We start from the raw sequence: 26,603 nt of genomic DNA, 5'->3' as shown, positions 1-26,603 counted from the left end.
ATATGGATTAAGTGGTATCTGTCTAATTGACGGGTTTGACAGTGGCAAAACGCCAGCCCCAATTCGCTTGATAAGGGTGGCCAATCGGGATAAATGGAGATGGTGTTAGTGGTGGGGATTATACTTCCGATGCACTCTAACCAGAGGTCAACTACAGCATAGCTTGCATCCCTCTACATTCCATCCCTCTTGAGATAAAGTTAATACTCAGTTTTATTTTTTTCATATCTGTCCACTAAAATTTATTGATTATGTACTGCTCCTCCACAGTTGCCAGCTTCTTACTATTTTAGAAAACACTTTGATTATCTAAGAATCTTTGGCCCATCACACCTACATTGGCTTTCTGAAACATTCTACCTCATCCCACTCCCCTGTACTATCACCGTAACTTTGTACATTATTTATTTTCAGATAGCAATCCAATTCCCTTTTTAATACCTCAATCGAATCTGCCTCTACCACCTGCTCAGAAAGTTCTTTCCAGACTCCAATCACCTCTGGATGAAATTTGTTTCTTCATATCACTTCTACTCCCATTTGCCAATAATTTTGAATCTGTGCCCTCAATTTCTTGATGCTGCCTTGAGTGAGAACAGTTTTTCATTATTTACCCTGTCCATTCCCCACAGGATCTTGAATACTTCTGTCAAGCCATCTTTTCTCTGAGAAAAAGAGACACAACCTCTCCAATCCATCCAAATAGATAGTTATTTATCCGTGGAACCAGTCTTGCGAATCTCATCTATTCTCTTCAATGCCTTCACGTCCGTCCTCAGTATGACGCCCAGAGCTAGACGCAGTACTTCAGATGAGGCCTAACTAGTATCTTGCACAGATCAACATGACTCCCTTACTCTTTACTCAGTACCCTTATTAATAAAGCCTAAGATACTATATGCTTTATTAACTGAACTCGACCATCTTCAATTACTTGGGTACATATATACTGAGGTTCCTCTGTTTCTGCACCTCCTTTAGAGTTCCTCCCTACTGTCTCTCCATATTCCTTCTGCCAAAGTTGAACACCTTCCAGTTCTCTGCATTGAAACTTCATCTGCCTCTTGTCTGCCCAACCCACCAACATGTCTGTGTCCTTTTGAAGTTCAAGACTGTGATCCTCATCAGAATTGACAATGTTTCCAATTTTCATATCATCTGCACATTTTGAAATCATATCCTGTGCACCACAGTCTGGGTCATTAATATACATCTGGAAGAACAAGATCCCAACATTGACCTCTGGGATACTCAACTACAAATCTTCCTCCAAACTGAAAAACAGCCATTTATTGCTACTGTTTGTTTTGGTTTCCTGACACTAAGCACATTTCTTATCCATGTGCCAACTTTCCCGACCTTGGTGTGGAGATCTACCATGCGGATTTAATGGCACGTGCGAACACTAAAGCTCAGTAGAAATTTGAGTTAACACTTCTCGGGTGCAAATAAGAATCGTTTTATTTGTCTCTATTGATTACAATTGAGAATCATTTAAATATTATTCTCTAATAAGTCCAGCTAGCAAAATGACTCAAAGAGAAGCAATTTTGTAGACAATTCAACTTTCAAATAATACAGAAATGATTTTCTTTCTTACGGCAAACAGATTGCAATAACTTCAAAAGTCAGAGTTAGAAAGTGAAATATGAAAGACAGACAGACAGCGAATAGTTCAGTCAAAGTATAGATTGATTCCGGAATAGAAAACGGCCGTACGAACTATCACGGTTATAGCAAATCATATCAGACTTTAGCCATCTAGCTATACCCCGATGTAATCCTAATTGGTTTGGGTTAACATCAAATAAGTTTGATTTGATGTTTTAGCTGTCTGTCATTTAATATGCAACATTAACTTAAATGTATTTCTTGAATGAGCTATGGAATGTGATTCGGCTTCCTTATCGCAGACAACTTGAACCAGTTTCTTGCTGACTTGCTTGTTAGGACAATGGTCTCGATGCTGTTGCCATGGAGCTTGCCTTGTCCTTGGGTTACTTTATCTTGTTAGCTGCATAGGAATGTCGTTTTTAATCTATAATGCTATGTTCTGATGAAGCTATGTTTTGCATGCTGAATATTTGTTTTGAAATGACCTGAGGTTATGAGTGAGTTTTAAAATGGTATTTAATAGACGAGGGGCTTAATGCTAAATGGTTATCTTTTACCTATTGAAAATAGCTGGCTTCTACAGTGGGTTGAAAGTTGATGATCTCTGACTTCCCCACGTTGAGCTCCATCTGTCACAGTTTCTTATCCTCTCACAGAATCTATCAATGTTTCTTTGCAACTTTCCACACCTGTCTTCACTTGTTCCACTGTCATTTAGCCAATTGTTGTCAGCATGTTTGGATATATGGTTCTCTTTTCCTTCGTCTACCTACTGTGAGCTCACTGTGGACCACACAAGGATACCATTAGTTGCACCCTACCAATTAGAGTACACAACCATCATTGCTAGTCTCTGCCTCCTAACTATTTGCCACTTTCGTACCCCTTTGAACAGGTTGCCTCCATGCACTTTCATTGTTTTGCCACTAGTCTCTTGTGTGGAACCTTGTGGAATGATGTCTGGAAGTCCATATAAATATTATCCACAGGCACATTTATCTACTGCATTTGTGACCTCCTCAAAAAACTCAAATATGTTAGTTATAAAATCCATGTTGGCTCTCATCAGTTCACATTCGACCAAATGCTTGGACACTCAGTCTCCAATGATTCCTCAGAACATTAGACCAATTGTTCTATAATTATCTGGTCCCGCCCTGCCTTTTTAAGTGAACTCCCCTTGGATTGGTAAATTACCAGTTCCTGAATCACACAGTTTTCAGAGATCGTAATTATAGTATCTGCAATCTCCTTAACCACTTAGTTTCCATTCTGGGTTAAAAGAAAATTCAGGTATTTGAGACTTGAAAATCTTCAGTCTCATTTTCTCCTCCACAATTTGTTTTACTCCTGTATTAAATCTGGTAGGTTTAATCTGGTTGGTTTCTCTCATTGATTTATTTTTACTTTTTTCTGCTCTGGTATTTTATCCTCCTCTACTGTGTAAACGGATACAAAGTAATTATTTAGCAAGTTTAAACATCACCTGTACCTGTCTGTCATTACCATTAGCCATCCTATTTATTTATTTTTAATATACTTCTAGTCTGAACTGTTTGGTTCGGCATTTCACAAAATGTAATCCCTTCCCATTCACTCCCATACCCTTCCCATTCACTCCCATACTAAATTGAATGTTAAAATTAATTTGTGGTTGGTCTAATTGTTTTTCTTCTGAAGAACAATTTTACCTATTTTACTTGGTGCAAACAAACGCTGAGAAGTGATTTGAAATGGTTTTCTGATGGAACATTTTCAACAGAAATCATATGTGGCTAAGTAAGAAAGAACAAAATTGCATTTATACAGAGCATTTTGTGACCTAAGGGCATGGCTCAGAGCTTCAATCAAAATCAACAACTTGTAATTGGACAGTACCTTTAACATCATAAAGCATCCCAAGAGGTTTCACAGGAGTGTTATCACACAAAATCTTATTCTGACCCACAAAACAAATTATTAGGATGTTTTTTAAAATTTGTTCACAGGATATTGGTGCAGCTGGCTATTCTAACATTTATTGTCCATTCCAAATTGTCCTTGTGAAGGTGGCAATGAGCCTCCTACTTGAACTGCTGCATCCAGTTTGTGTAGGTACACCCACAGTGTTGTCAGGAAGGGAGTTCCATAATTTTGACCCATTGACAATGAAGGAACAGCAATATAGCCCCAAATCAGGATGGTGTGTGGCATGGAGGGGGAACTTGCACGTGGTGGTGTTTCAATGCATCTGGCAGAACACTGTGAGTTTGGGCATCTCCCTCGGAGATATTGAGGGACTGGCTCGTGCGTGGTATTAACAGTATGACCATGCAGAGAAAACTGTTAACGGAAACGACATTGGATTTGAAGCAGGCCATTGAACTTGCCCTCTCTCGGAAGCACGTGGAGAAAAGAGTGCATTAACTGCAGGGCTCCATTGACTTTGGTGTCCATAGTTTGGGCCGCCCTCCTTTTCGGACTCCCTATCGGTCACTGGACTGTGTGGAGCCAGCCAGGTTTCCTTTGACAGAGCAACCCCCAAGGTGGGTCATACAGCAGAGTGCAGGTTTTGGGCGCTGCTGCTGCCCAATGGGATACTTTGCTCCAGGATGAGGGTGAGCGCAATCTGCTTTGCTGACATTGTGGTCGCGGAACCCGTGAGGGCCAGGATCATCCGGCGCGCAGGGCACGCCATCTGCGACATCCGCCAAGGTCGCATCGGGCCAGGGCCTTGCAAGTGGAGGAAGATAACTGTCTAATGCAATTACTCCGAAGGTAGCTCCGATTCAGATCACTTTGCAGGTAAATGGTCACCCAATGCTAATGGAAATGGACACTGGGGCTGCTGTCTCCATTATAGATCTCTGCACATTTCGGCGGCTTTGCACAAGGATTATGTTGATGCATTTGTGGGATACCAGAGTAACACTGGGGAACCATTGAAGACCTTGGAGACTGCCACTGCGTCGGTAATGAACGGGTGGTGGTGCAAGGACCAGGTCTCAACTTGTTAGGTAGAGACTGGCAGAGAATCCTCAGGTTCAACTGGCAAAGGGTCTTTCAGAAGGGCACCAGGAGTCTCTGGGTTCTGCTGGGTTCCAGGAGGGTCTTGGCAGGATAAAGGGCACGCCAGAGCTCAAGTCTACATAGATCCTGCTGCTCTACACTGGTACTACAGGGCAAAGCCTATCCCATACGAACTGCTCCTGAAGGTTAATGAGGAGTGGCGCTGCCTGCAGGTTCTAGGGGTCATCCGTCCTGTTCAGTTCGCAGAATGGACTGCATCTGTGGTGCCAGTGATGAAGCCCGATAAAACTGGCTTTGTGGGGATTTTAAGCACACCGTCAACAGAACCTCGAGGTTGGACTGGTGCACAGATTGGCTGGAGGCTGGTCATTCTTCTAAGCTGGACATGAGCCACGCATACTTACAGGTGGAGCTTGTCCAGGAATCCAGAAAATATGCCACCATCAATACCCATCGGGGATTGTTTGAAAATGCTCGCCTTCCATTTGGGGTTTCGTCGGCTGCCGCAATTTTTTAATGAGTAATGAAAAACATCTTGCAGGGACTTCCGGTTGCGGTGATGCACTGCTAAGCCGCACGTTTCGGCAGCTCCCGTTCTAACGGACTTTTGGGCTCTTATCGGGAGCCCCAACGGATTTTTGTTCGACCTAACCCAGTGTGGGGTGACGAAGGAAGGAGTCCCCCCGGGTGTGTATGGAAAGGAGCGGCGGTAGTGGCCAGATTGCGAAGGATCCTTTGGAGCAGCGGCAGAGAAGAAAATGGAGAAGCAAGGTGGCGGCGGATGGAGCCCAGATGGTATGGGGCCCGGGCCAGCAGGAGTTTCTCCGACGATGTGTGGAGGAGCTCAAGAAAGAGGTGCTGGCGACGATGCTACTGGCAATCGAGGGACTGAAGGAAACACAAAAGGTCCAGGCGATGGAGCTCCGTGGAGTGAAGGCAAAGGCAGCCGAGAATGAAGATGAGATACAGGGCCTGGTGGTAAAAATGGAGACACACGAGGCACTACACAAGAGGTGCATAGAAAGGCTGGAAGCCCTGGAGAACAGCTCGAGGAGGAAAAACCTACGGATTCTAGGTCTCCCCGAAGGAGCAGAGGGAACTGATGTTGGGGCTTATGTGAGCACAATGCTCCACACGCTAATGGGAGCTGAGGCCCCAACGGGCCCCCTGGAAGTGGAGGGAGCATACCGGGTCCTCGTGAGAAGACCAAAGGCAGGTGAAACACCAAGAGCAATAGTGGTGAAGTTCCATCGCTACATGGACAGAGAGATGGTCCTGAGCTGGGACAAGAAGGCACGGAGTAGCAAATGGGAGAATGCGGTGATACGTGTGTATCAGGACCGGAGTGCGGAGGTGGCGAGAAGGAGGGCAAGCTTTAACCGGGCCAAGGCGGTGCTCCATAGGAAGAAAATAAAATTTGGGATGCTGCAGCCGGCGCGATTGTGGGTCACGCATCAGGGCAAGCACCACTACTTCGAGACGGCGGATGAGGCATGGACATTCATCCAAGAAGAGAAACTGGACTAGATTTGAGAGTTTTATGTTTGGAGAGAAGCAGCGAGGTGGTGGTACAGGAATGTAAAGTGGGGAAAGGGGATGGCTATTGTACAGCAATGTTTGACGGGGAATTTCTCTCCCCCTGATGGGGGGACACGAAGAAATGTGGACGCCGATGGAAAAAGGGACAGGGAAGGGGAATGAGGGAACTGCGCCATAGGGGGCGGGGCCGAGAGGAAAGCGCGGGTATTTTACCGCGCTATGGAAATTATAGCGGGAAAACGGCCGCAGGAAGGAAGGGAGCCCCACACGCAGGGAGGTCAAAGAGTGAACGGGGGAAGCCGAGGTCAGCCAGAGTTAGCTGACTTCAGGAAGCAATATGGGGGGGAGTAACCAAGCTAGAGGGGGATCTAGCGGGTGGGGGGGGCAGGGGGAGATTAACTGGGTTGCTGCTGCTGAGTGCAAGGGGGAGCTGGTAAGAGATGAGGTGATCGGGGCGGGAAGGCGCTGCCTGGGGGACAGACGGGTGCGCGGGACCTGGATGAGGCGATGGCCTAAAAAAGGGGATGGCTAGTCGACGAGGGGGGGGGGGGGGGTGAATGGCCCCCCAATCCGGCTGATCACGTGGAATGTGAGAGGCTTAAACGGGCGAGAGAGATCGGGGGAGTTAGGGACGAAACGGGAAATTTGGAGCAGAGAGCAGGGAAAATGAACGAGGTGTTCAAGACCTTTTATGAGAGGCTATATAAGTCCCAACCCCCGGGGGGAAAAGAAGGAATGTTACACTTTCTGGACCAGCTAAGGTTCCCGAAGGTGAAGGGGCAGGAGGTGGCAGGTCTGGGGGCGCCAATCGAGGTGGATGAGGTGATTAAAGGACTGGGGAACATGCAGGCAGGGAAGGCCCCGGGACCAGACGGGTTTCCGGTGGAATTCTACAGGAAGTATATGGATCTGTTGGCCCCGCTCTTGGCGAAAACTTTTAATGAGGCTAAGGAAAGGGGGATGCTACCCCCGACAATGTCGGAGGCGACGATATCGCTCAGCCTGAAACGAGATAAAGACCCGCTGCAATGCGGGTCATACAGGCCTATCTCACTCCTAAATGTAGATGCCAAACTGCTGGCAAAAGTGATGGCGACAAGGATAGAGGATTTCGTCCCAGTGGTGGTGCATGACGATCAGACAGGGTTTGTAAAGGGGAGACAACTGAATGTTAATGTACGAAGGTTGCTGGGGGTGATGATGACGCCCCCACCGGAGGGGGAGGCAGAGATAGTGGCGGCGATGGATGCAGAGAAGGCATTCGATAGGGTGGAGTGCGACTACCTGTGGGAGGTGCTGAAGAGGTTTGGGTTCGGGGAGGGGTTTATTAGATGGATCAGACTCTTTTTTGGGGCCCCGGTGGCAAGCGTAGTCACAAACCGGCAAAGATCGGGGTATTTTCGGCTACATAGGGGTACAAGACAAGGGTGTCCACTGTCCCCGTTACTGTTCGCGTTGGCAATTGAACCACTGGCCATAGCGCTGAGGGATTCTAAGAAGTGGACGGGGGTGCTTAGAGGGGGAGAGGAGCACCGAGTGTCGCTCTACGCAGATGATCTACTGCTATACGTTGCGGACCCGGTAGAGGGGATGCCAGAAGTAATGCAGATACTTCGGGAGTTTGGAGAGTTCTCGTGATACAAACTAAATATGGGGAAGAGCAAGCTTTTTGTAATGCACTCAGGGGAACAGGGAAGGGGGATAGATGCTCTGCCGCTGAGGAGAGTGGAAAGGAACTTCCGATACCTGGGGATCCAGGTGGCCAGGAACTGGGGAACCCTGCATAGATTTAACCTGACGCGACTGGTGACAGATGGAGGAGGACTTTAAGAGGTAGGATATGGTGCCGCTGTTGCTGGCAGGCAGAGTGCAGGCAGCTAAAATGGTGGTTCTCCCGAGGTTTCTTTTCGTGTTTCAGTGCCTCCCCATTCTGATCACAAAGGCCTTTTAAAAAAAAAAATAGACAGGAGCACTACGAGTTTTGTGTGGGCAGGAAAGACCCCGAGAGTAACGAGGGGGTTCCTGCAGCGCAGTAGGGACAGAGGGGGACTGGCGCTGCCGAGTTTGAGCGACTACTATTGGGCCGCCAATGTGTTGATGGTCTGTAAGTGGATGAGGGAGGAAGAGGGAGCAGCGTGGAAGAAGCTGGAGATGGCGTCCTGTAAGGGAACAAGCCTAAAAGCGCTGGTGACGGCGCTGCTGCCGTTCTCCCCGAAAAGGTACACCACAAACCCAGTGGTGGTGGCAACCTTGAGGATCTGGGGGCAGTGGAGGCGACACAGGGGAGTGACGGGTGCCTCGGTGTGGTCCCCGATAAGGAATAACCACAGGTTTGTCCCAGAGAGGATGGATGGGGGGTTCCAGTGTTGGCAACGAGCATGAATTAGGAAGCTGAGGGACCTGTTTATAGACGGGACGTTTGCAAGTCTGGGAGCGCTAGAAGAAAAATATAAGTTGCCCCCAGGGAACGCCTTCCGGTATATGCAAGTGAGGGCATTTGCGAGGCAACAGGTGAGGGAATTTCCGCAGCTCCCGACGCAGGGGATCCAAGATAGAGTGATCTCGGGGGCATGGGTCGGAGAGGGCAAAGTGTCCGAAATATACCGGGAGATGAGGGACAAGGGGGAGGCGATGATAGAGGAGCTGAAGGGAAAATGGGAAGAAGAGCTGGGGGAAGAGATCGAGGAGGGGCTATGGGCGGATGCCCTAAGTACGGTAAATTCCTCGTTCTCGTGTGCCAGGACTAGCCTGATTCAATTTAAGGTCCTCCATGGAGCACATATGACGGGAGCAAGACTGAGCAGGTTTTTCGGGGTGGAGGACAGGTGGGGGAGGTGCTCATGAAGCTCGGCGAACCACACACACATGTTCTGGTCGTGTCCGGCACTACATGAGTTCTGGGGGGGCGTTGAGAGGATCGGCTCAGGGGATCTCCAGGCGATGGCAACCGTTCCTTGACTATCTCGCGGAACGATAAGGAAAAGATAGAAATGACAGTAGCAGCAACCCAGGGGGGAGGGGGAGGGGGGGAGGGGGGAGCACTATTCTGTGTTTTTGCTATTTGTTTTTCTTTTTAGTTTTTGTTGTTAGTTCACTATATTACTTAAATAATGTTATTTACCAGTTAATGTATAATCCCTTGTTGAGTTGTAAAAACGAAAAAATTTTTGCTTGAAAAATTTTAATAAAATATATTTTTAAAAAAACATCTTGCAGGGCTTGCTGAAGGTAGCCGATTATTTGGATGATGTACTGGTTACCGGGTTCATGGAGCAGGAGCATATTACGTATCTCCAGGAAGTGCTCTGGTGCTTTGCCCATGTGCGTGCCAAGCTGAAGTGCAGTAAGTGCGTTTTCCGTACTCAGGCCACTGGGTTACTGGACAGTGACAGTCTACACCTGGTAGAGGAAAAAGTTTGCACCATAAAGTGGGTCCCGATTCTGTGGAACGCCGTTGAGCATCGCTCCTTTTTGGGCCTGGTCAATTATTATAGGACGTTTATCACCACCTGGCCAATCTGCTGGCTTCACTCCATGAATTGTTGAGCAAGGTCCGGGAGTGGTGCTGGGGTGCGTCTCAGGACGAAGCATTCGTTGCTGTTAAGAAACGTCTCTTCTTGAAACAACTGTGCACTATGATCCGGCTAAACCTCCGTCTGCCGTTATCCATGAGTGCCTCATCTCCACCTGTGGTGGGTGAAGTGATTGCAACTCTAAATTTTATGGATACCTTGCTAGTGATGGCTGCTTGGGTGTGTGCATGAACACAGCGAGACTTGGAGTTGACGAAATTTCGGCTCATGTTGATGAACGACGGTACAAAGGAGGCCCTTCCAATGACTCTTCAGCCTTTTTCTCAGAGGTTATGCTCAGATATCAGTTGAACACAACGGAACGGACAGGCCCGGTTTCCTATAAAGTCCGGGTTCAGAGGAAGACCCTCAAGGAACATTTGGACCACTTAACCAGGCGTGAGCCTGCCAGTCAGGACGCCTGTGTAATGGTGGAATTCCTTCGTTACATCAGAAACCACCCCTCGAGTTGAGGGCTCAGCAGCCGGACTCTGCGCCTGATCCAGCATAAGGATGATGATTCAAGTTCCGACATGGACATGGACGTATCCACACTGGCAGGTGACAGTGTGTCTGGCTCCGAGGTCCTGCCTGTTGCTCTTTAGCCATGGACCAGAAATGGCGTTCAGCTCCTTGTTACACTCCACCTGACCCAGCGCCGCCACAGATAGAAGTACAACCGCGGACAAAGAGGTATGGAAGGTCCCTTCCGTTGGTGGTTGAAGAGGAGCTTTCGGACTTTGCAGGGGGAGGGGTGTCAGAACCCCCACGAGGACCACTGGGAAGCCTTAATATCTACCTGTGGGACACGTGGAGTATGAGCTGACAGGTAACTGACGGAGGCCTACCACCAGGGGCTTGTTACGAGCAAGGTTAAAAGCGGTCTCAGATCAGGACCTGGAGAGACGTTCTCCCAGCTAGGATTGCACTGGGAGTGAGATGCTGCGTATTGCAGACCCTTGTAAATATTTGTACATAAACATATTATGTTTACCGTCAGCCATCTCTGCATCATTATAAGGAGCAAGGATATCTTGCTGCAGTTGTCCAGGGCCCTGGTGAGACCACACTATCTGTCCTGGTCCACTCATGTTGACGCTACCACCAAGAAAGCACAACAGCACCTAAAATCCCTCCTAAGGAAATTCAGCATGTCCACATGGACTCTTACCACTTTTACAGGTGCACCATAGAAAGCATTCTATCTGGCTGCATCACAGCCTGGTACGGCAACTGCTCGGTCCAAGACCACAAGAAACTTCAGAGAATCGTGAACACTGCCCAGTGCATCCATGACTCTATTTAAACCTCCCGCTGCTTTGAGAAAGCGGGCAGCATAATCAAAGACCCCTCCCACCCGGCTTACTCACTCTTCCAACTTCTTCCCTCAGGCAAGAGATACAAAAGTCTGCAAACAAGCACTAACAGATTCAAAAACAGCTTCTTCCCGCTGTTACCAGACTCCTAAACGACCCTCTTACAGACTGATCTGATCTCTTCACACATCTTCTCGATTAAGTAGAACTGCACTTCTGTATGCTTCACTCAATGCCTGTGTCTGTGTATCTACATTGTGTATTTATGTTTGTCCTATGTTCTTTTTTCATGTATGGAATGATCTGACTGTACTGTACGCAGAACAATACTTTTCATTTTACCTCGGTACAACAAACAAATCCAAAAATAACCTCACCTGACCTTTTGGACACTGAGGCGCAATTTAGCCTGGCAAATCCACCTAACCTGCATATCTTTGGACTGTAGGAGGAAACCAGAGCACCTTCAGGAAACCCATGCAGACACTGGGAGAACGTGCAAACTTCACACAGACCGTCCCACAGGCTGGGGTTGAACCTGGGGCCCTGGCGCTGTGAGGCAGCAGTGTTAGCCACTGTGCCACCATGCTGCAGAATTATTCTAATTTTGCTTCTGTGTGAGTCAACATCCCCCATATATCATGCAAATATCTGTAGCAACACATGGGGAACCTGGGACACGGTTTAAATACATTCTGTTCCCACTCTGCATATGTTTTCAAAGTTTGGGACAAATTTCTTGCACGTAACTGTGTCTTTGGTTTGAAGATAAAACTAATGGTTTTAATTCCAAGCTGTATTTTGTTAAATCTAACTCTACCTGAAAATGTTGACATCATTTTGCATTCAGTATGTGCTCAAATACTATCAACGAAATTTGACATCAGTATTCTAATTTGGAATGCATTTGAGTGCAGATTAACAATGTTTTGCCATCTTTGACATCAAATGGCAGTAGACGCTCAAAGGCTCTTCAGTACGCTCAAAGTTATCCAATGCACTGGACAATCTGCATTGAAAAATTCACAGAAATTAATAACTAATACATGAATTTGTTCCATTTTGTCATTTAGACAAGTCTTTCCACTATCTAGTACAAGCTTGAAAGCACCCACCAGATCCCCATCTGTTCTTAATTCATTTTAGTCTCAGGATCTATACATAGAAATCCTCACCCCCCAATCTCAGAGGCTAAGCTTCCCCCTTTCACTGCCCCGCTTTGACCTCCACTCTTTCCCCCCCCTCCCCGCCCTCCCTCTGATCTCCAAACTCAAGTCTCCCTCCAGTCTCCAAGAGTCCCGCACATCTCCAAGCACTTACCCCCCCCATCTGCCCCTGCAGTTTCTAAACTCTTGCACCCTCCCTCCAAACTCTTAACCCTCCTGTCGTCCTCCAAATTCTTACCCCCTCTCCCTCAAGACTCTTAACCCCCTTTCCCTCCAGTTCCCAAGCCTAAGGCCCCATAGACACTGCTGAATTCTATGCTGTGGGTCCTGCTGAACTCAGAGATCCTCCCCCCCGCTGAAATACTTGGGTCGCTGCCATTGCTGCTTCTATGCCAGCTCAAAACTGCATCGGGGCCAGCCTCACCATCATTTCTGGTTCCAGCAGGCTCTGCAAACTGAGCTCTGGTTCGGGGTAGAGGGAGGTGGGAGAGGGAAGGGTTGGGGACAGGAGAGCAAAGGGTTGGGGGGGGAAAGGGAAAGGAGGAAAGAGACTGAAGAGGAGTTGAGAGGTGGAGGAGGGCAAGACAGGTGTGGATATAAAGAGGGGGGGGGAAGGGGTATAGGGGAGAGGGGAGGTATAAGAGAGGGTGTGCGGGGAGAGGGTATGATTGGAGGTCGCAGAGAGAATGGTGGAGGAGGGACTAGGATGGTGGGGGAGAAGTAGAAGGGTGGTGGTTTCAAAGGGTGTATGTGGAAGGGATGGTGAGAGCGCGAAAGGGGAGAGGAGGTTAGGGAAGGTGGGGCAAGGGGGTTGTGGGAGGGAGGGATTGAGGGAGAGGGTGAGAGTGGTGGGAGAGAGAGGAGAAAGAGGGAAGTGAACTGCTGCAATTTGTGGTGAAAGGTGGTTTGAGAGGCAGAAGAAAATTGCTCTGGGGGAATAATGGGGGAGAAAATTGATTGGGCGGATGATGAGGAGAAAGTTGCTCCAGGAGGGAGGCTCACAAAAAAAATCTGAAGAAGAGCCCTTGAAAGAAACATTATTTTGACCTCTGATGCAGGATAACAGATATTTCTTAAGTTGACTGTTTGCCATTTTGACTGGTGAATGAATGATGTGTTGCATTGGACAATTTAAATGCCAGTGGGAGAAGATTTGAAAAATGTAGATTTACTTCAATTATCTAAGACGAAAGGAAGAGTGATCTGAGGTGATTCTTCATCCAGCTTTTTCTTTTTTTCAAAGTATGTTTATTAAAAAGTCATTTTAAACCGAACCACCCAATTCGGTGGTATATAGAAGAGAGAACAAAGAACCCCCCCCCCCCCCCCCCCCCCCCCCCCCCCACACACACACACAAAACATTAACTTTAACGCAAGAAACTAAACTAAACCCCCGGACAGCTGACAGTGACTAACTCCTTAAAAAAGGAAATGAATGGTTGCGATCTTCAGGTGGAACCTCCAAATGTAGAAAAGGTATGAGGTCCCCGAGCCAAGACTAGTAGGAGTAGGAGACCACCCAAGCAGAATTTGCCCTCTGGCTACCAACGAGGCAAAGGTGAGGACATCTGCCTTCACCTCAGACTGAATCACCGGCAAGTCAGAGACCTCAATTATGGCCAGCAGCAGACATGATCCATCTGGAGTATCTCCAACATGGTGATATACAAAGAGACCCAAAAGCTAACCAACTTGGGGCAGGACCAAAACACATGTGCATGATTAGCCGCCCCCCGGAGAAGAAGCTGCTCATCCTAGCTCTGGTCATGTGTGTCCTATCCAAGACCTTAAGTTGAATCAAGTTCAGCCAAGCACATGAAGATGTGGAGTTGGCCCTGTGGAGGACTTCACTCCACACCTCATCATTAAGAATGGGACTCAATTCGCCCTCTCACTACGTCCTCACCTCGCCGAATGGAGCAGAGTCCGTTGAAAGGATATGGCCACATATGTCTGAAATAGACTCCCTGTCCGGCCTAGCCAGAGTCAAAATTGTCTTCAACAGGGAAGAGGGTGGTGCCAAAGGAAAGGAGGGAAAAACCTTGCGCGAAAACTTGCGCATCTAGAAATACCTGAAAAGACTGGAACCAGGCAGTAGGAATTTCTCAGCCAGTTCCTTAAAACTAACAAACCTCCCCATCACAAACAGATTCCCAAACCTCACCAGACCCTTCCCCTCCCAGGACTTAAACGTCGAGTGCAAACCAACTAGTAGAAAAAAGATGGTTATTGCAGATGGGGGCTAGGGAAGACAGGGAGCGGAGCTCGAAATGTTGCCTGAACTGCTTCCAAACTGTCAGGGTGGAGACCACCACTGGATTCGAGGAAAATCTCACCAGGGATAAAGGCAATGGTGCAGTAACATTGCATGAAGACTGGAAGCATTGCAGGAGCTCGCTTCAATTTGTCCCCATATGGAGCGAGGATCGTTAAATCACAACAATATCTTCTGAATATTGGCTGCCCAGTGGTAAAACAATAAGTTAGGTAGAGCCAGGCCCCCCAAATGTCTGTCTCTTTGGAGTAATACTCCACGATTCTGGGAGACGTACCCGCAAGGAGGACACCAATTTATTGACTGGAGCAAAAAAGGACTTGGGAGAAAAATGGTGAGACTCTGAAAAATAAATAAAAAATCTTGGGAGCACGTTCATTTTAATAGTCTGAAGCCTACCTGCCAAGGATAAGGGGAGGTTAGAGTAATTTGTCATCTTTATGAGGAGTTTTTAGTCTCTACTTGCATTGTTCCACAGTCACATAGTGGTACTTGTAATGGGGGATCTGTTAGCTCAGTTGGCTGTACAACAGGTTTGTGATATGGAACGAAGTCAGCAACGCAGGTTCAATTCCCGTACCGGCTGAGATTATTCCTGAAGACCCTGGCATCTCTGCCTTACCCCTTGCCTGAAGCATGGTGACTCTCAGGTTATATCACCACCATTAAGCTCTCAAAGGGGAGAGCAGCCTGAGGTCTTCTGGCAACATTTTCATTCACATTTTTCTGCCTGTTGGTAATTGTATGGTATGGAGTGATACTGTGTCACACAAGTCAGCAAGGTTGCACACTTTATTCCCTGTGTGAAGGTAGTGTCATGTGAGACTACCTTTAAGAAATGGGTGTTTAAGAAATGGGTGTTTATAAAAATATCTGTAGTGGATGTACCTTTAAGAAATGGGTGTTTATCAGTGATGTCAGCATGTAGGTGGAGCTAGGCTGTCTCTGCTTTACTTTCCTTTTAGGCTGTTTGCTACAGGATGTGTTTTAGTTTTGTTTTGAGAGCTGGATAGCTGCAGGCAAAACAAGGAGCTGTATAAGAATCCCTCTGCAAACTAAAGACAGTCTCCAGATCAATTGGGTGATTTCAAAGTGCTGACTGCTCTCAGTAGTGAATTTGAAGTGATCTCTGTGTTAAAGAAGGGTCTTTTGTCTTATGGATGTTAATAAGGAAAGATTAAGGTTTACTTATAGAATATTGTATCTGTGGGGAGGATTGGTGTTGATAGTTGTTAAGATGTTTACTGTAGGTTTATAAAGTGTTAACTGGTTTCATCAATAAATCTTTGTTTAATTTAAAAGTATTGTGGATCACTGGTGCATCACACCTGTAACGTAAGCCCGTGTGCTTCCCATAACCACAATCTATTAAAAGTTATGGGTCAGGTGAACTCCATGATACACTTTGGGGTTCTCTAAACCCTGGCTCATAACAGTAGCAAAAGTAGTAGCCCAGGTTCTGAAATGACCGCAGCACCCATGGATTAGGAAGAAACCAGACCGCATTTTCACTATTGATTTTCTGTGGCTCCTGCCATGAAATGATGATATTGGGTGAGAGCAGAATTGAGCTTAACTGTTTGGGCTCACGTGAAGAATTACCATTTGGCAAGGAATTGAATGGCCGCTGATGTACGTGATAAGGTGATGTCTTCAGAACAGAAGGTAAGAAGTTTAGGATGGGAATGGGCTCAGAGATTAAAGTTTGAGTGGTTTGCAATGGTCAGATAAAGATAGAACGGAAAAGAAATAGGCAGCAGATGCACAATATGAAACCAGAAATATCTTTCAGTGCTATGGCAGCAAGAGCCCAGGTGGATGTAAGCCTAAAACCTTAGTGATCTATCAGGAGGTATACTAGACAGTGCTAAATAATGATGGTTTGAGGACATGTACTGTACACCATCCAACATCAGTGTCAAATGTGTGTTCAGGGACTTCGATACTGGCTGAGTTGTGGCGTTTGAAAACTAATAAATCTCTTGGCAGGTGAACTTAGCTTCAGGATAAAAGTGAGAGGGATGCTTTTAAGGAATGATCATTTTAAGGGAATTAGCAAGTACTGGAGAGACTCTGAGAAGATGAACAAAATACCTAATTAAAAGAGATAACATATTTACTTCTCGTCATCAATTTCTCTCAAAGCATTGAACAACCAAAGAATTATTTGACAGTGTGTTATCAATTTTTGCACAACGCTGTCTCATAGCAATGTACCTGTTTTTAGTCATCTGAATTGTGGAATACACATTGGCAGGACATTGCGGTAGTGTGCATTTAATATCATTTTTGGCTGCCTGAACCAGCGGACAAGGTGTGGTTTCATATTTCATCAGAAGAACGGCACCCCTGAAAATACAGAACTGTATGATAGTGAAGTCATGTATCAATTTAGATTTCCTGTTCAAGTATTTGGAAGGGGTTTGAACCCACAGCCTTATGGCCAAGGTATAAGCTATTCTCACTCTGCAAGATTGACACTTAAAACTCATGAAAACAATGATCCCAAAAAATAGTCCAAGGGTATATGAAATTCACCAGAGAAAGGACAACTGACATAAAAGATTGGAAGATGTGGAGCTCGGATTTTTGAGGTCCAAGCATTCTAAGTTGACAAGAGAAGCGATATTACCTTGTGCACCCTGAAATCAGAGAGATTGCATGTGATATTTATGAAAGACACCCCTTACAAATTAAGGATCTGGGTGAAGTGGCAGAGAGTGGATGGTATTCTTATGCTTCAGAATGGGTGGAGGTTTGAGGGGGGTCCCAGAGATCTGTTTGGAGCCCCTTCCCATTCCTATAGATAACCTGGAATATAAGGTAATTAAAATCACCAGCATGCTAGAATCAGTTGTGGACTCTAAAGGTAAGTGAGATCTTGAGGGTTTTCTCCTCAAGACTCCAATGATGAATGAAGTTCAATGTGGAGAAGTGCAAGGTATTCCATGTTGCAAAGAAGAAGAAAAGAATCTCCATGGTGGGAGTTTAGGACTTGTCATTGCTGAAGTTGAAAGAATTTAACATTGACAAATTGTTACAATCCTCACCACGAATGAAGAATATAATTTGTTAGCAGTAATATTGCTCAATGATATTGAGGTCTCATGCTGAGTTTGTGTTGCTACAGTACAAGAGGATCTACAGGCAGTAAAGAAGAGAACAATTAGGCTAGTTTCTCTTATCCAAAGTGAAGGTGAGGAGTAAGGTCTTGATTGACCTGGTTTTTCAGTTTCTCAGAGATAGCTAGACCGAAAACTTTCCAAGATATAAATTGGACAAAGAAAGTACTTCTGCACTGCACATTGTATTGATGTAGTTCCTTTTGTTTGATTGTGCTGCATTCCCTATTTGTTACAATAATTCCTGTCTTCTATAAAAAATACTTGTTGCCGAGCACACTGATTGTACCTGTTCTTTGCTGCCACCCCCCCAATTGAAGTGAAATATATTCTCGCAGTGAAGAATTTCTCATTATTTTCATGGAAATCGGCACTAATCGTTCAGGTAAATTAAAAAAGTAAAATTGCTCTATTAAAAAAAAAAGAATTTTGAAGTAGTTGAACTTGAGATACTTTTGACATGTTGTTCCTGAATTAAGTCTTTCAACTGAATTTATGGCTCTGTATTACTGATGGGGTAAGGAAACAGGAACACAGATGTCTAACTGGAAAAATCATGCTTGAATCTGGCAAGTAACATCTGAACAAACGTGTTCTGCAAACAGCTTCAGGGATGTATTTGATGTAAGTGTCCAATATTGAAGTCAGGCTGGTCAGTTTGAGCTGCATTTGGTGCCTGGAGATGTTGCAGACTGCACAATTCTTGCATTCCTTTCACACACAGATTTGGATGTCATGAGACCCTATGATGTAGTGCTTTTCAATAGGGGGAGGGGGAGTAGGTTTCCTCAGACATGTGCCAGGGACTGTATTGCAGTATCTCTGCACAAAAATGGATGTGTTTATCTGAACTGAGAAGGTACAGTGTTTGCTTGAGGCAAGGCTTATATGACATGCAGACTGATGTAGTGGCTGCTCACTGCTATTAATTGAAGCGGTGACAGCGGTGACCAGTAAACCAAGTGCTGCAGCAGAGTTGATCTTGCAGGGACAGAGCACTGCTGAAAGTGACCCAACATGTTGAAAAATTGGATGCTGTGATTGGCATTTCCAGATGGATGGTGTAGTTCTGAAAAAGCGGTTGCTGTACTTCCGTTCTAAATCATGTGCAGCTGTGATCTCAGGTAAAGTTGAGTTGGATTTTGCATTGCAGTTGCAGTTTGACAGCTGCTCTGTTTAATATAGGTGATGCATGTGTCGTAACACGTAACCTAAAACTCAACAGATGTATACTTGGAGGAAATGCAAGTTATTGCTTAATCTTCTGAAAAACAGAATCATCAGAATGACAATGCTAAGTTTGTTCATGATCCATATAGTTCCAAGAGCTGATTAACTCACTAAGTACCAGTTCACTCTGTGAATGCTGCTGTATGATGTAATGTGTTTGTAACTGATAAGCCTGTGAATGCAGTTATATGATGTAATATGTTTGTAACTGATAAGCCAGTACCATATGATGTAGGTGTCCAAATGCCACAGAGTAAAGGGACAGTTTTGCTGTCGTAATTTCCAGGTACAGTAATTTTTTTAAGTACCTTTTAAAACAGGAAGTCCTTCACTGAATACAGAGGCTTGCTGCATGAAGCTTGGATCAGCTCAGTAAAATATTTTACATCTGTTGTGAAATGGGTTGGAAAGGAGAAGCAAAACCTCATGAGCAGAAGTGCCTCAATCTGCAATTCTAACCATTTTTTGATCTTTTGTTCCGCTTTTATCTTTTCTGTGTAAAAGTACCGTATATAGAATGGACAGCCAGTGTTGTTTAATTGCTGCAGGAATGTGCTCGTGAGATATGTTGGTATAACTTAAATTCTGCAACATATATCAGAATACTTGCCTTTAAGGTGATGAAGCAGCAGGACACAGTGCTAATAACATGCACCTTGCCTGGGGCCCATATGGTGTGTCTCTCTGACAATTCTGAGACGTTGGTGATAATTATCTCGGGGGTGGAGACAATGCAAAAATAAATATATCAGAACCAGTAAGACCTGTGGATTGTGAAATTCTTATTTGCAGGTAGATTTATATATGTGGTGTTGCTAACTTTTGGTTGGCTCTTAGTAAATGTTGCTCATTGTGTCTTTACTTAATTTGCTCTGTTTTATAACCTTTGCTCTGGAGTCGCCAGGTATCTTTATGATACCACCACGAGGTTCAAGTGCTGATCAATAACTCAATACACCAGTTAGTACGTTTCAAATCAAAACACATTTATTATACACAGTCAATCACTACCCATGTATAAAACTCTACTTACTAGACTATCTCTAACACTAAAAGGCCTATACTTAGCTTTGGAACTGGCCCACCAGGTCAGGGGAACAAATGGCCTTTTGTTCGATTCTGAGTCTGCAGACTTCAAAGCTGGTATAGACTGGTAGCTAGGAGCGCCTATCTCGTAGCGTGCGTTGACTGGAGACTTACTTGGTTGGTGCAGCTACTAGGCAGGTCACGGTCAAGGGTTGTTTTGAACTGCTGAGAGACCCTGCCAAGAAGGACGAATTGAACTTGAGGACTCTATTTTATAGTCCCCAGGGGCTTCACGCCATTCGGGGCGGACCCCGTACCTGGTTCCAAGTGATTGGACTAAGTTCTGATCACTTGGCCGAGGAGTCTGGCTTGGCCTTGTTTACCGTAACTGTTGCCAATTGTTCCCGGGGATCGCTCATCAGTATGTAGATGGTTGTTAGTTTCAGTGCTGTCTGGGTTCCTGCAAGTTCTGATTACAGGAAATTTTGCACCTGCTTGTTTTTCCTGCGTTGGCTGAATTTCCCTGCATTCTTAGGGGATCTCCATTTTAAAGTCGGGAAGTGGCCAACCCAGGTGGCTACACTCCCCCCTTGTGATCCCTAACGCGAAGCGTGAAGGATCACATAACTGCATCGTCTTCACTCCCTGACCCAGCGAGCACTCTTCCATGGCCTCTACACTGCACAAAAATTTTAACTGACAATTCTAAGTGGCGCTATGTCACAACCGGGACATGCAGTCCAACATATTAAAATACGGTACCTCTAACTATCTTCCATAAACAGCACTCACTTAAACATCCAATCATACTAACTTCCTATCAATACAAAAATAATGGCATCATTCACATTTTCCTCTGGCTTGGCGGTCAAGCACAGAGTTGTCCAATCTTTCAGTTGCAAATGAGACATATCTCTATTCACAAATGACGCAAACAAATGTCCTTTATTGTAGATCACGGGGTTCGGGAGCCTGGTGAAAACCGAAAATAGGGGATCTTATCCTGTATACCGGGATGCGAGAGCGGTAGGCTCTCCTTCGCCATTTTCTCATGCAGATAGTCTGCACGATGCTGCAGAATATCGCCAATGCTAAAAGGGATTCCATTACGTATGAAAGGGAGTACCATGTTAGAAACCTATCACACCATGATGGTGTGTTATTACTTGTCACTGGGCTTTGGTTGCTATGGGGAAGTGAATCATTGACGGCCGAGGGGGTTGGGGTCAGGGGGTTCGCGTTTGCGCGTAACCGAATACAAATTATAATGATAACGAAAAACACGTATGATGTCTTCATTGTTTTCTTCTTTCTTCTCTTCTCTTCCTTTTCGTCTCTTCTCTCTTCCTGGAGCTTCTGGAATTCTGTGGATCAAGCATAGTTTCTGTTACTATCTTGTTTAATATCTTGTATGTTAGCATGTCTGTCTTTTAGTGCCAATTTCCCTTTATAATTGGTCACCATGTGGGACGCCCTCATTTTAAAACCCCCCCCCCCGAATATTTGGACTAGACATCTAAGAAAATACTGCCGTACTGCGAGCCGTCTCGCAGCCTGTGTGATTTACCATCCCAACGTTTGAGGATGTAAATAGCATAGGGAAGCAACCTAAGGGTTGCCAAAACCAACAAAAGAATTTTGAACGTAACGAGCCAAAATGGGGTGCGTATGGGCCGCGGCGGGTAAGATTTGGATGGAATTCCCAGGTAGGACGGTGATCAATGCCGTATGTGCTCTACCCGAGCGTAGCTGACCAGAGGGGGGTCTTCGGGCAGGGCGAGGACCAATGCTGTTTCTCCACTGCCTGAGCAACCGGCAAGAACGGGTAAGAATGTGGTCGTCGTGGGTGGCTGCCTCTCGAATTAGGAGAGCAACTATGAGTCGGGTTCTGTCGACAGACTAGTTCCTCTGAACTATTGTCTGGGACAAACTTGTACCTTTAACAATTTTCTGGGGACAAACTAGTTCCTCTGAACTATTGTCTGGGACAAACTTGTTCCATTAACAGCTGGGGGGCGTTAAAGGAGTGGTGACGTGGGGCCGTGAAAACTTTCGGGTTTACACACAAAACTTAACGATAACATTGACGAACAAACATTCAACAAACATGGTGCAGGTTCCATCAGAAAGGACATCGTAAATCACATTTGGACTGGGGTGTAACTAGCATATGGAGGCAGTGTAGTGTGAGCGAAGAAGAGAGGAAGGAGGAGCGAAACAAAAATGAAGTGTCATCCATCGCTGAGGTATCGCTGCCATGAGAAGTGGTGGGTAAACGCTCACAGTTTGCATGGGGCAGCTAGGACCTTGCAGCTACTGTGGGTGGTGGTCTCTTTCATATCTGGGGGCTAGTCTAGCTGGTGGGGGTCTCCTGCAATTTCGGGTGAAGTGTCCTGACTGCCGACAGTTGTAACATGACCCCTGGGACACGTAAGGTGGAGCAGGCTCTCTGGGGTATTGTTCCCTTGGGTATGGTTCCCTGGGTGGGGGGGTTCGGGCCGTTGGTGTCGTTGCTGGTTCGGGGGGGCTTGACATTCTCGTGCGTAATGTCCTAACTGTCCGCAATTATAACATTCTTGGGCTTTGGGCTGGGGTGGGCTGTTCCTGCCCTCATTTACCCATGCGGGGTTCTGGTGCGCTTTAACTGCTTGAATATCTGCCTCTGCCTGCTGTTCTTCGGGTTTTCTAATCGCGGGTTTGTTGTGGACAGATTGCTCCCAGGGGCGGGACAACCTTTTAAAAACCCATTTTTCTTGGTGCGTTTCTTCCAAGGGGTCATAATTAGTACAAGCTTTTTGTCCTGCCTCTGTGGCATGGGAGATAAGGGTGCAGGTCCATTTGTCCATGTTGTCTGGGGACAAATGGGTGCGGTCTAAATTTCCAAAAACGGCTGTAAAATGGATCCACAGGCATCCAGCAAATGCTGTGGGGTGTTCTGTTTTCTTCTGCCTGCACTTATTCAGGCCTTCTACTGGGTCACCTCTGTTATAACCGATCGCGTCTAGGATCGCCGTGTGCATCTCTGCAAGGGTGCCTCCTCCAACATTCTGTGGGTCGGGAAGGGCTGCTACAACAGAAGGGTCTAATCTTAAAACTGTGAGCTTCACTTGTTCACGCTCATCCAGGCCGTACATGGTCGTCTGCTGCTTCACTCTAGCAAAGAAGTGGTGGGGGTCTGAGGTGGGGAGGAACAGTGTGAACTTTTCACACGTGTCCCGTAATTGGGTCACGGTTAAGCGGGTGGTGTAAAGGAATTCCGCGTCTCCGTCCGATGTGACTGTGCGGTAGGTAGTTACTGGATTAATGGGTGTCTGATCTATTTGCTGTGTGGGGGGTTGGGGTGCTTTTCTCCTTTGGGGCTTTCCTTGCGCACATGTTCCCTGTACATATCTATGCGCGATTTTGTTTAGTTCTTGCCAATCAGGGCCGTCTTCTTCATCTAATTGGGATCTAAAGGTGCTTTGAAACCCATTTGAACTGAAAGCAAAGACTGCAGTTCCGCAATCTGCTTCCGGCATTTTGCATGATCCACTGAGCTTTGTCCGTGCTCCGTGGTGGCAGCGTGGAGTGCTCTTAACGCTGCTTTTAGATCGCTGCACTGCCTTTGCAATGCCTCTACCTGTTTCTCTATCTCTTCTCTTACCAGGACTGCACCATGCGTGTCCTGATAGGCCTTATCGTATTGGGTTTGGAAGCTGCTCAGATGCATTAGACAAGACTGGTGTGCCCCCTTGGCATCATCCACCTCTCCGTCCTTTGCTGCCAACTTCCTTCTCAATTCTACATTCTCTCTCTCGATCTCACTAACATCGACCTTGCTCATTCGATGTCTCTCTTCTATCTCTTTGCGGAGCATCCGAATGACCTCCTCTGTGCCTCGCAATTGTGCCAGACAGGACACGATTGCCATCGGCTTGCGAGCTTTCCCATAGCTCTTCTTATGGATTTTGCTCAGGTTCTCCCACCAAGTATGTCCTATACTCCCGGGACCTGTTTCCTCATTTGAACAAAAGTCACTCCAAAGGGGCCATCCCTCCCCTTTGAGGTACCTTCGAATTTCAACTTCCCAAACAGGACACTGACCTACTCTGCTGCTGGTCGCTGCGACCACGAATTCTTGAGGGTTCATGAGGCGTTCCATTGCCTTCATTGCCATTTTTCCTATCTGAATGCTTTCTTTTAAAATTTGGAACGAGGGGTACAAAGGCGGTGCTGTAAACACGGGTACGGCGTTCGCAATTTTCCGGAATACAGACTCCCGACAGTTTTTCTCAACAAAATCTATCAGTTTTACCTTATAGCCCTGTTAGTTACGCATGCATTAACACGCTTCCGAATTATGAGGATTGATCAGAACTGCTTGAACACTTGTGAATGTTTCTGTTCCTAATTGGATTCTCAATTCAAATTTTGGGTTCTCCCGGTGTGGTTAGGCCACTTCTAAGTCGGGTCCCGTCAGAGTTCGCCAGTAAATGTTGCTAACTTTTGGTTGGCTCTTAGTAAATGTTGCTCGTTGTGTCTTTACTTAATTTGCTCTGTTTTATAACCTTTGCTCTAGAGTCACCAGGTACTTTTATGATACCACCGCGAGGTTCAAGTTCAAGTGCTGATCAATAACTCAATACACCAGTTAGTACGTTTCAAATCAAATCGCATTTATTAGACACAGTCAATCACTACTCATGTATAAAACTCTACTTACTAGACTATCTCTAACACTAAGAGGCCTATACTTAGCTTTGGAACTGGCCCACCAGGTCAGGGGAACAAATGGCCTTTCGTTCGATTCTGAGTCTGCAGGCTTCAAAGCTGGTATGGACTGGTAGCTAGGAGCGCCTATCTCGTAGCGTGCGTTGACTGGAGACTTACTTGGTTGGTGCAGCTACTAGGCAGGTCACGGTCAAGGGTTGTTTTGAACTGCTGAGAGACCCTGCCAAGAAGGACGAATTGAACTTGGGGACTCTATTTTATAGTCCCAAGGGGCTTCACGCCATTCGGGGCGGACCCCGTACCTGGTTCCAAGTGATTGGACTAAGTTCTGATCACTTGGATCGATTTCTCCAAGACTGGAGCTGTTCCCTGATTGCTGGCCGGTTCCTAAGTGTCCATTGGCCTTCCTTTGTCTTGGCTCCTGCTGGCGCCGAGGAAACTGGCTTGGCCTTGTTTACCTTAACTGTTTCCAATTGTTCCCGGGGATCGCTGATCAATATTTAGATGGTTGTTAGTTTCAGTGCTGTCTGGGTTCCTGCAAGTTCTGATTACAGGAAACTTTGCACCTGCTTGTTTTTCCTGCGTTGGCTGAATTTCCCTGCATTCTTAGCAGATCTCCATTTTAAAGTCGGGAAATGGCCAACCCAGGTGGCTACAGTGGAAAATCGGAATGCAGGTAATATCATAATTTTTTCCTTGTTTCCTAATACAAATTTATTTTTCCAAACAAAAAATTTTCATCTGAACCCCGATCAATGATACAAATTCGTCCTTGAAACATAAGTAGAACCTGCGTATCATCAGATGGTGGAATGTGACCCTATATCTCTTGGTGCACAACTGATTTCTGCAAATTTTTGATGTTGAATATTGGACTGGAGTACAGATGTCACTGGACCTTTCACAACATCATAATTTATAAAGAGCCAGAATTTGCTGCAACAGGGTATCTTGCAGCACGTCCATTTTATTTAAACCTGTTTTGTGTGCACAGGTTTCAAAACTTGTTCACCCAAAAAGTTGACAGAAGTGTGAGCCAACAACTAACTGCACAGTGAGGGTAACAAGGCGTCTGATACCTTGACGAACAGTGAGACAAACCATGCATTTCCGTAAACCAGTGAGATTAAAGGATTGAGAAATAAACAGAGGAAGGACAGAGAAGCAACGTGAATTAAAATGGATGATTTAAATGTTAAATCGGATTTCCAAAGTGAAATACAGAGGGAAAGAATTGTTGGATTAAGAGAATAAAATGGAAAAGTAAGAAAATGTCACCCTTTAAATATTGCCATTGAATAATTCTGTCATAAAACTTAACGTGTGACATTTAAAAAAAGAATTCAACAGCAATTCACTACCTGATCAATGAGACTCCATGCTTTTAATTGTTCACTTCTGGGCCAAAAGACCTTGGATCATAGTTGGTGAAATACTTTGAGAAAGGGAGGAACCTTGCTTTCATGAGAATTTCGGTGAAGAAAAATGCTTCAGGACAATTTTCATGTATTGTTCCCTTGTATTGCCGAGAGATGCTGAGCACTGCCACTGTGCTTTTTGTTCTTGGAAATTCAAATGTTTTTTTATTCGTTCAAGGGGTGTGGGATTTGCTGCCCAGGGCAGCATTTATTGCCCACCCCTAAATGCTCTTGAGAAGGTGGTGGTGAGTTGTCTTCTTGAACCGCTGCAATCCATTTCATAGATGTTGTACAGCATGGAAACAGGCCCATTGGCCCAGCTGTTACATCCATAGGTACATCCATAATGCTGTTCAGGAGGGAGTTCCAGGATTTTGACCTCGTGATGGTGGAGGAACGGCGATATATTTCCAAGTCAGGATGGTCTGTGGCTTGGAGGGGAACTTGCAGTTGGTGGTGTTCACATGCATCTACTGGCCTTGTCCTTTTAGATGGTAATAATCATGGGTTTGGAAGCTGCTGTCGAAGGAGGCTTGGTAAGTTTCTGCAGTGCACCTGTGCAGTTACATAACACCAGAGTGTACAGATGGTTGCATCTATCACTG

At 45.9% G+C, this 26,603-nt stretch overlaps 1 protein-coding gene across 6 annotated transcripts in view; it reads left to right on the top strand.

Moving 5' to 3' along the window:
• Window positions 1–26,603, top strand: part of rasal2 (RAS protein activator like 2) — a 757,584-nt gene that overhangs the window by 299,423 nt on the left and 431,558 nt on the right. The window contains exon 1 of one of the 6 annotated variants that reach the window (XM_072511670.1): window positions 18,654–18,738. The exons of the other annotated variants lie outside the window; for them this stretch is intronic. Coding sequence (XP_072367771.1) covers window positions 18,669–18,738 — 70 coding nt within the window. The 5' untranslated portion in view covers window positions 18,654–18,668. Of the gene's footprint in view, window positions 1–18,653; window positions 18,739–26,603 lie in introns of those variants that run through there. 6 annotated transcript variants of the gene reach the window in all.

This window comes from Scyliorhinus torazame, chromosome 7 (assembly GCF_047496885.1).
Source record: "Scyliorhinus torazame isolate Kashiwa2021f chromosome 7, sScyTor2.1, whole genome shotgun sequence".
NCBI lineage: Eukaryota > Metazoa > Chordata > Chondrichthyes > Carcharhiniformes > Scyliorhinidae > Scyliorhinus > Scyliorhinus torazame.
The sequence above is the reverse complement of the archived record's forward strand: the minus strand, read 5'-3'. Positions and strand labels throughout refer to the sequence as shown.